Raw genomic sequence first — 11,215 nt, forward strand, 5'->3', positions numbered from 1 at the left:
AATAAAAGTAATATATATATATATATATATATATATATATATATATATATATAGTCATCCACGTACAGTACTGTTTCGCAGCTCATCAGTGCGGCTAGACAGGCAACTACCTCAAGCCAGGATTGAAACCCGACCGTTTGTACGGCAGTCAAGGCTCCTAACCATTATGCTATTGGCGGCTGCTTGAACGAGTAGTGAGTTTAACGATGTTTTGATATCGTCTGAAATACCTCCGCTCGATTTGTTTACACAAAGAGCGTCGCTTATATGCTAATGGTAATTCAAGTTATATATATATACACTCTGTAAGCAAAATCAAGACTTCAAAAAAGGTGTTGATGGCAACAAAAAGTGTATTTCATTTTACGTTACAATTGTTTCCATGTCCGGTCGACAATTTCAAACATTATATCGTTTGAAAATTTTTAAAACCGGCATATATATATATATATATATATATATATATATATATATATATATATATATATATTGCTCATCAGAACAATAACAGTAAAACAGTAAAGGTAAACAAAAAGTACATATTTTTTTATTATTTTTTACCATATTATCATATTCCGTCATTCTCATTTCATTTTTAAATGTCATTTAGCCAGTTTTTCTATATTTGTATTTTGTAAAATTCTCGCTGTTCTCCTTTTCTGATGAGAAGCATTTAGCATCGAAATGCCATGGCGTAAAGCGGTTTATTTTCTTAATTTCTTTACTTTTCTTTATTGCTCTGTTGATTTTATTCCTCATCTTTCATTTATAAATATATATATATATATATATATATATATATAACTTTTTTTAATCCGCCTTCCGAGGATTTGTGTTTTGAACCAACCATCTGTCCGAAACGTTAGCATGTCCAGTGTCGCAACCTTGTAAATTTTTTTATATTAATAAAAATATATCTTGCTAATATTTTATTGAGCACCCTTTATAACATCGTTAAATTTAGTTTTCTCTCTTGAATACCTATTACTTGGTGTGCATATATACGTGTGAAATAAGACCGTATGGTTATTAGTTGGCTCCTCACGCATTATCATATAAGCAAAAACTACGACGTAAAAAATGCTAATGTGTATGTTAACAATAATTAACGGTTGAGAATGCTCTTTTCTTTCTTAAGAACTATACATGTTGATCTCAATATCTTGGTACGCGTTTATGTTAACTTTATATCTTAATGTGTTTATGTACACAAACTGCATTACACGAGTTTATTTACGATAAATTGAAACGCCTTTTCCTTAAAGATGTACGTCTCCTTCCGTATTGGGAGTGCGCATGCGTATAAAAATGAGTGCATATAAAATCCACCATATGTTATCGCATAATGGGGAGTGACAAAGGAAAAGTATTTTCTAAAGAAAACGATTAATAATTCACGATTCCCGTAGTATTTCTATCCAATCAAATTTAAAGAAGAAACCAACAAATCAAAACAGAAAATAACGATATATATATATATATATATATATATATATATATATATATATATATATATACATACATACATATATATACACACACATATATATATATACATATATATATATATATACATATATATATATATATATATATATACATACATATATATATACATATATATATATATATGTATATATTTTTATATATATGTATGTATATATATATGTGTGTGTATATATATGTATGTATATATATATATGTATATATATGTATATATATATGTATATATGTGTATATATATATATGTATATATATATATATAATGAATGCATATATATATATATATATATATATATATATATATATATAGAGAGAGAGAGAGAGAGAGAGAGAGAGAGAGATGTTGTTTGTTTTTGTTTTTGCGATACGTTTTGAATGAATTCAATTATTTACGAAAGTGCATTTTTACCTAAATGCGAGTTGGGAATAATTTTCCTTTTAACCAATTTGGTACACCCACATATGGGGCGGTATATATATTGTTTTTAAAATATAATTATCCATTGGCACGTGTTTCGTCATCTAAGATTCATCAGAGTGGCTGAATATATATATATATATATATATATATATATATATATATATAAGCAGAGAGACCCGACGTAATCCGGGATTTAATGAGGATCAATTAATTCCACACGTCCAATACTTTTTCAGTCAAATCGATTGATTGCCTGTTCTAGTCGGGGGCCTACCGTGGTGCACCGGGAGAAAGCTTCACATGTCTGTAAAGAACTTGCTGTTGTTCTTTTTCAAATTATTTTTATATAACGTCCTAAATTAAAAGTTTAAAATACTAAAGTCAAGTATCATAATTCAGTTGTGTTTTACGCAGATCGCGTCTCTGTTTTATTAAAGAACCCTCTGTTAATTTTATACGCCGGGCCCATTCGCTTGTGTGGTGATAAAACTTAAATGCACGCTGTATAAGGGCGCCAACTTTGGGAAAATCGGAATGTCCTTTTTTAATGGGACTTTTTTAAATACAAAACCTATCTAAGAAATTTCCCAGACACATAAAGTACATTTATAAAAGTTAAAAAAAAATAATGGGCCCGACCGTTTCGGAATCCATAGGGGACGAACACAGACACACGCAGACATGCAGACAACGTGCCTTATATATATATATATATACATATATATATATATATATATATATATATATATATATATATATATATATATATATATATATATATATATATGCATGTTTCGGTCTTTTAATGTTTAGTAACTAGAGATCTCTTCAGGCAACAAACGTTTATTTATGAAAGCTGAATTCAAATAAGCGTCTGTTGCCTTAAGAGGTCTCTAGTTACTAAACACTAAAAGACCGAAACATGCTCATGACTGTGTAGCAACAAATTACTGCTGATGTAAAGACAAATTGAAAATGTAACTTTCGCTACTTCATTATTGAGCACTCTTGTATTAACCTCGTTATATTTCATTGGTTACTCTATTTTTTAAAAATAGAAACCTACAATTATATATATATATATATATATATATATATATATATATATATATATATATATATATATACTAGCATTTCAGCCCGGTGTTGCCCGGGAGTTTGGAGGTATATGCTGAGCAAAAAAAAAAACGGTCAATTTTTTTTAATTTTATCCTTACTATAACTCCTAAAATTTATTATTTTGGCTCGGATTAAGTTATTAAGTTAGATGCATGTCCAAGGAACCTATATATAAAATTTCAAGGTTTTAGACCCAAAATTGTCGGAGGAGCTTGGTAGAGTTCTCAAAGGTCAAATCGTTGAATTTTGACCTCTTAACAGACAAATTTCTGGCCGAAAACCGATCACAAAGATTTTCCCATATCTCAGTACTCTGTATATCAAATTTCGAGTCTGTAGACTTAAAATTGACAGAGTTATTGCGTAGGGAAATGTAAACAGACACACAGACAGGCACACAGATACACAGGCACACAGACACACAGATACGTTCACTTTTATAGATATACTAGTATTTCAGCCCGGTGTTGCCCGGGTGTTTGGATGTGTATGCTGAGCAAAAAAAAAAAAAAAACTAAAAACGGTCAATTTTTTTTTATTTTACCCCTATTATGACACCTTAACATTTATTGTTTTGGGATCAAATCAAGTTATTAAGTTAGATCCATGTCCAAGGTACCTATATCTAAAATTTCAAGTGCTTGTACCCAAAATTGTCGGAGGATTTTGGTAGAGTTCTGAAAAGTCAAATCGTTGAAGTTTGACCCCTTAATAGCCAAATGTCTGGCCGAAATCCACTCACATCGATTTTCCCAAATCTCAGTACCCTGTATATCAAATTTCGAGTCTGTAGACTTAAAATCGACAGAGTTATTGCGTATGGAAATGTACAAGGACACACACACACAAATACACTTTCACTTTTATATATATATATAATTAATTTTAAGGGTTAATGAGAATGTCAATTGTATTATGAACAATAATATGAGAGGATTGACAATGATTAATACAATGGACACAGTTTGATTAATTACACTCGATTTGTTGATAATGTTGTTGACTTCAATGTGAGGATGTTGTAATATGCAGCGAAGCAGTACCATCGCAATGGAAACGATACTCAATTCATCGAAATTAATTTAATTAGGTACACAGAGGAAAAATCTTTTCATTGGTTTTAGAAAGATGAATTGATAGAATTAATTAATTATACTCTAAAAATTTATTATTATTATTATTATTATTATTATTATTATTATTATTGTTGTTGTTGTTGTTGTTGTTGTTGTTGTTGTTGATGATGATGGTAGCACAAGGTGTCCTATTTAGAGATTCGCAGGATAGAATTGTCTCTCTAGAGTCAGTCCTGATCCGAAGGTTGGGCCACGTCATCAGGATGCCCTCAAACTGGTTACCTCAAAGTGTTCTCTTCGGTCAGCTTACTCAGGGCCGATGAAAAGTCGACAGCCCGAAGAAACGCAAGGTAGACTTCCAACCTCAAGCGCTGCAATATCCCCTTCAATCTTTTGGAGACTTTAGCAACAGACAGAGACATTTGGTGCTCCATATGTGATAGCGGGATGGTTTTTTTTTTCAACAACAAGCTTGAGCGAACAGCTATGGAGCGTCGCACACACAATCAAAAATCAACTCCTGTCTTCTTGTGCTCTACTTGTGCAAAGCAATGTAGGTCACGCATCGAGCTTCACAGTCATTAACGGAGTCACAGAGTCAATTAATAAAAAAAAATTTAAATCTTTAAAATGAAGAAGAAGACGTCGTCATCCACATGGATGGTCTACCATAACTAACTATTATTGTTGTTGCTCTTGTTATTGTTGTTCTAACATATGTTAAACAATATGGTTATTGTTGTTCTAACATATGTTAAACAATATGGAGAGAGAACTTTAATGTCTACTATCCTCGAGTATCTACGGCCTCTCTTTGTACATGGGTTTGACAGAACAACATAGCAAAAGGATACTTTTCTCTACAAGTAAATTAAATATTCAAAATAACATAGTATTAATAACATAATATTAATAACATAATATTAATAACATAGTATTAATAACCCAAATAAGATCTCCTCACTATTGCTAACTCACACTAGCTTTTACGGGGAATGGTCACCTTCTCTAAGTGATGCTACCTCAAGTAATAGCGCGAAGCTGGATACTCCACCAGACTAGATAAATTCTTATCCTGGAATCCAGTAAGACCAAAAGATCAAGATGAAAGATATGCTACAACGTATGAAAATGGTTAATTGGGAAGAGGGAAATTATGTTCTAAATTTCTTTATTCAGTGTTTGAGAGATGAAAAAGTTTAATGGAACATTCGAATATCTATGCATCTCATACAGAGTTCAAGTGTTAGCCCCAGGTAGTGGGCCCCTTGATTTCGGAGAACTTCGACTGAAGTAAAATAAAACAAAAAGTCAAAGGTACTCAGTATAATGTAAAGCTTTACAACAATAATATACAATTTTTAATCTCAAATATCTACACAGTCGTGTATCTAAGATTTCTTTGGCCATATGTATACATAAGTGTGAACCTGTATACATTAAAATCTCCATATCCTCTCACACAAAGCAAACAAATAATAAATAACATACGCAGCATAAACAGAAATGCTAATATGAGCTACTCGTGTTTTATACGCCTAGCTATCTATACTCCTATAAATGTGAGTTTCTTTTGTGTATTGATATTCATATCAAAACCCCTTTTTTCTACTTATTTAAAAAAAGATATAAATGTTTGGTCGTGGAATTGCATTCATCTGCAAAAGATCTAGCTAATTTGCATATTATTTTAAACATTCATTTTAATTAATTCCCTATTAGTTTTTTCGGTTTTCTTATGTGATGACCACCTTTAGTTAACTATTACGTGTAATTATATTCATGCAAATATTTTACATGATTTATACTTGCATAATATTTGCGTAAAAAGGTTATAGTAAACACAAACCTCTTTCTATATATACGTATTCATGTATGTGTATATATGTTTGTTTAAAATATTTTGCCTACCAAACTCCTCTGTGAGTTTGTGGTCTAAGACATGAAACTGATTATATAGGTTATTCAAACCCATGCGAAACTTTATATTTGGACTAAAAGCCCAAGAAAATCAGTGCAAAAATGTGAAAATTTAAAAATGGAATTTGCCAGGTGAAGGTCGAACGACGTCATTACGAATATGCATGCGTAACGTAATAGGTATTGGTTCATGTTTTAATTTTTAGCCTTGCAGCAAACATGTCTTCATAGCTTAGACAGTAACGTCAAAGGAAAAAGTAAATCGTTAGCTAAACATTTTGGTTTCGATTCTCGGTGGTGGCGCACGAGTCATTTTTTTTTTTTTTTTACTTTTTAAATCATTGCTATATATTGGATCCAATATAAATATAATGATAAATACGAAACCTGCATTAATCAAAATATCATATTTAAATGTAATGTATAACCGGGCAATGCCGGGCGGCCTGCTAGTATATATATATATATATATATATATATATATATATATATATATATATATATATATATATATATATATATATATATTCTATCTATCTAGAATTATATAAAAGGAACTTTGTCTATGTGTGTTCGTTCCAGCCATATGAACTCGGAAACGACTGGGCCGATTTTTAAAAAATTCACACGAAGTTACCTGATGTGTCTGGAAGTGTTTTTGCGTAGATATTCTATCCGAATCTCATTAGTATCGAAAATAATTTTTTAAAAGTCGATGAAAGAAGGGAGTCCGATTTCAACTAACATTAACGCTTTTATAACACCTAACAAGTGCGTTTGAGAAGTTTTATCACTACACAAGAAGAAATAAGACAAACAGTAGATTCTTTTATAAGACAAGTGTGCGTTCAAAATGAATGCTTCTTTTTGGAGCACAATTGAACCATGATACTTGATTTTATACGTTTAAGTGACTATGTAAAAATAATTTCATAACTTTAACAATTATCTAAGATAATGGGCGTGTTCGAAATGAAGGATCTTATTTAGAGCACAATTGAACCAGGATACTTGACCTGTGCATTTTAAACTTGAAATGCAGCAATTATTTACAGATAAAATTACAAAATCAACACTAGGTTCTCTACAGTGCATTGTGACTGTACTGTAATGTGGACTAAGTCACCTTAACTCGAGCAATCAATGAATTTGATTAAAACTGGTCGATTTCACCGATTTCGATGACAATAAATTGATGAGAGTGTGGACCATTTCGTGAACCTCATTCAATCCCGAGCAACTACTAGTATATATATATATATATATATATATATATATATATATATATATATATATATATATATATATATGTGTGTGTGTGCGTGTGTATGTGTATGTGTGTGTGTAAGCATGTATTTATTAATAAATAAATACATGCTTACACACACACACACACACACACACACATACACATATATAATTATTTGCACAATTAAACAACGCCGCAGCTCACATAAGTCATAAAATCCGCATATCAGAAGTCCAAGATTCGAGTTTCGCCCTCGTTTGGGTTCATCAGTTGAACGGTGAACGTCGGGATTCGAAACTCGAGTCAATTTAATACAAGACGAGTACACTGAGTTCTTAGTGGCTAAATGACTACACCTCTTGTGAGAAGAAGTAGGTATATTCCATAGTTGGACTTTGCTGCAGGTTCCTTGACATGTGTTAACTTATAGATTTTTTTGTGTGTGGCGGGATAACTCAGGTGACAGGGTACTCGTCTCGCATGCAAGTGATTTAGGTTTCGAATCTCGAGTTTGGATATGTTCAACTAATGACGCCAAATAAGAGCGAAACTCGAGTCTTCGACTTCCGGTCTTCGGCTTTCATAGTTTGTTTGAGCTCCGGCGTTGTTTAATTGTAGAAAATATTATACATCATCTTACATTCGGAAATATTATATATATATATATATATATATATATATATATATATATATATATATATATATATATAGAGAGAGAGAGAGAGAGAGAGAGAGAGAGAGAGAGAGAGAATAAAAAGGAACAAACCGTATTATGTGTTCATCAACGTTTCGTCATAAAGACGAAACGTTGATGAACACATAATACGGTTTGTTCCTTTTTATTTTCTCTATTTTGTCGGAATATTATTTCCATCATTTTCATCATATATATATATATATATATATATATATATATATATATATATATATATGATATAAATAATATGTATATATATATATATATATATATATATATATATATATATATGCAATCTAGTTATCTTGCATATGTATATATATAAATAAATATTTCTCTCCTATTTTCTAATTGTTTTGTTTTTATGGGGATGCGGCATCCTACCGGATGCCAGACATTCACTCACGATTTCAATCACTCCAAACACGAGATCTTTTTGAAATCCTAACCGTTCCTTTGAGTGCAATTGTTTGTATTTCTCTTGCACCTGGTTCACCGGGTATATTCGACAAGTAGTTTTTGAAATTCTTTTTCATAAGTCTGGTTGCTCCTATAATTATTGGAATGGTGGAGATCTTAAGATTCCAGTTTCTTTTCATGTTTCTTGTTATTTTATCTTTTCTCTCTCTCTCTCAGCTCTGTTAAGCCCAGCATATATATATATATATATATATATATATATATATATATATATATATATATATTTATATATATATATATATATATATATATAGAGAGAGAGAGAGAGAGAGAGAGAGAGATGTGAATACAACCAACTATATTACATTCCATGCACACATTGCAACAAAGCGTCTAATAGTTTTCGCACTGTTCGTCAACATATGTGCCATTTTCGAGAAAGATGATGCAAAAATAAATATGTTCTTTAATAATGGAGTCGGCGATTTGGATTCCGACTTTGCGATTCACTTGGAGGTGGATTATAAACTGACGACTAAGTGTCATGGTCGACTAGTTACGTTGTATCTGTCTTTATTGCCTATTTACCTTGCATCTTCTCGAAAAACAAAACAAAAAAACAAAAAAACAAACAAACAAACAAACAAAAAGCAACGAACATATCAGAATGATATCACGTCTGCAGCGTCATTGCTACTTCGGACCATCGTCATAGTATCTGTTTGTTTTGGTAACATGACACGGTTCTTTGACACAATAGTGGCGCCGTTTTTTCTTTTGTTTAATAACCAAAAATAACTGCAATGCTGATTTTTAAAATTGTAAACGTTTGAAGATCGTTTATTATATTGCCGACGGTTATGCGTCCTTTTAGTATTTTATTTTATTTGTTTTAATTATTTTATTTATTTATTTATTACCTGTGATCAATACGTATCACCGCAAAGAGCTACGGTTACGCTTCGCTTCGGTTTAGTATTTTATTTTATTTATTTTATTTATTTCCTGTATTTACAGTATTTATCTAACATCTTCGGTCATTACGTATTAAAGCTAAGTGCTACTCGAAAACAAGAGTTAATGAGATGGAAATGGTTGCCAGCCGAGAGATGAGGAGAGGAGCACTATGGGAGTATTAATATCGACCAATAGTATGAACTGCGGTTTGATTACTTATGATGCGATTTATGACAAGTCTTTGTTTACATCGGATCTGAAGACAACCATGTTATAATCAATAGAAAAGCAATCCCACGTTTATGTATGCCATAGTTTAGTGCGAAATAGCACTTCGTAGGCCTGTTACACTAAAGTTAAAAAAAAAACATTTTGGTGTAAGTTCAGAATTCAACCTTATTAAAAACAAAAATACAGTTATTTTTTGGTGATGTACGTACTCCTTACGGGGAAAAAAAACAATTGTCACATTCAAAAAATTACGTAGGTTTTTTTCACTCCCAAGAAAATCAAATTTTATGACGAAGCGGACGTTGTTTTGATCCACCATGTTTGATAAATAATGCAAGATAATTCAATTCGAACTACCTAGATCAAAATCAAACTCGTAATGCCTACGATTCACTATCAAAATCGGCAAAAATGATTAGAAAATGATTGTCTATTTATAACAAAGATTACGTGATCAATTTACATGATTTTTGGAATATGACATTTTCGTTCCGTAACGGATACGTACATGATAATTTTTTTTCTTTATTTTTTTGTTTTCGTAATTATGTTGCATTCTAGATAAAAAAAAAAAAAAAACTAGCACTTCTTTTTCTCGATAATCGCGCAGATTGGGCGGATGTAACGCATTCAGGTGGCCATGCATTTTAGTGCGCATGTGCACTTGTACGTCTGTTGTCGAGGCTTGGTTTATTTCGCCGAAAAAATGAGTGGGGGTGGGTGGGGAAGCAACAAATTGGCAAATAAAGCAACAATAACAAAAAATGAGACAAAAGATTACTGACTTGCGGTTCGTTGTAGAGGGGTAGATTGCTCTCCCATGTTTGTTGGCGATGTCGCGGTGAACAAAAGCCGTAAGCCGTGAACAACACAAATATACACAACGAAACAAGCTTCATCATTCCGATTGTTATCCGAAGAAGATGAAGAAGAAATCCGTCTCTTCCGTAGCTCTTAGCTGATGAGGAGCGCAACTATCACCCAGCTGTTTTGTGCGGGCGTGTTCTGATAATTCCACGTTCGTACGTTTCAAACCAACGAAATACGCACACACATGGGTGGATTAAATTATTCGATCACTGCTACTACGGTTATTGCTCTCTCTCTCTCTCTCTCTCTCTCTCTCTCTCTCTCTCTCTCTCTCTCTCTCTCTCTCTCTCTTTCCCTGACTTCGGGTTGTATCACGTAGACCTACTCAGCTCGAACGAGAGGGGTGGGGTGGGGGTTGAGGGGGAGGGAAAAAAGTCGAATGTGGGAAGTGCTGTTATTTTTTAACCTATTAGTTAATTTTTTGTTATCAATTTTTATTTTGTAATTTTTATTTTTCTCATATTTATTTTTCAATTTTTTTTTTTCTTGAAAATGTTAGAAATTTTGCTCCTATTTCTACTTAGAATCACAAAAACAAAAGCATTAATCAGAAGAACTGTTGCAGAAGGAGTAGCACTAGTGGCACTGGAAGCTGCTGTATCGCTTGTAGATGATGGAGATGCGGAAACCAACAAAAAGAGAAAGGTGGAGGAGATAAGAAAATATGGTACTTACACATAATACGGACCGTGAAATATATATATATATATATATATATATATATGTGTGTGTGTGTGTGTGTGTGTGTGTGT

At 32.0% G+C, this 11,215-nt stretch overlaps 1 protein-coding gene across 1 annotated transcript in view; it reads right to left on the minus strand.

The window, feature by feature from the left end:
* The window catches only part of LOC145276737 (peptidyl-alpha-hydroxyglycine alpha-amidating lyase 2-like), a 117,402-nt gene extending 106,608 nt beyond the window's left edge, over nucleotides 1–10,794 (minus strand). Inside the window, exon 1 of the mRNA XM_080127962.1 lies at nucleotides 10,379–10,794. Coding sequence (XP_079984088.1) covers nucleotides 10,379–10,495 — 117 coding nt within the window. The 5' untranslated portion in view covers nucleotides 10,496–10,794. The remainder of the gene's footprint in view (nucleotides 1–10,378) is intronic.
* Between the last annotated feature and the right edge of the window lie 421 nt (nucleotides 10,795–11,215).

Source organism: Euprymna scolopes, chromosome 5, assembly GCF_053919585.1.
Source record: "Euprymna scolopes isolate OS-2025 chromosome 5, ASM5391958v1, whole genome shotgun sequence".
Classification (NCBI taxonomy): Eukaryota; Metazoa; Mollusca; class Cephalopoda; order Sepiida; family Sepiolidae; genus Euprymna; species Euprymna scolopes.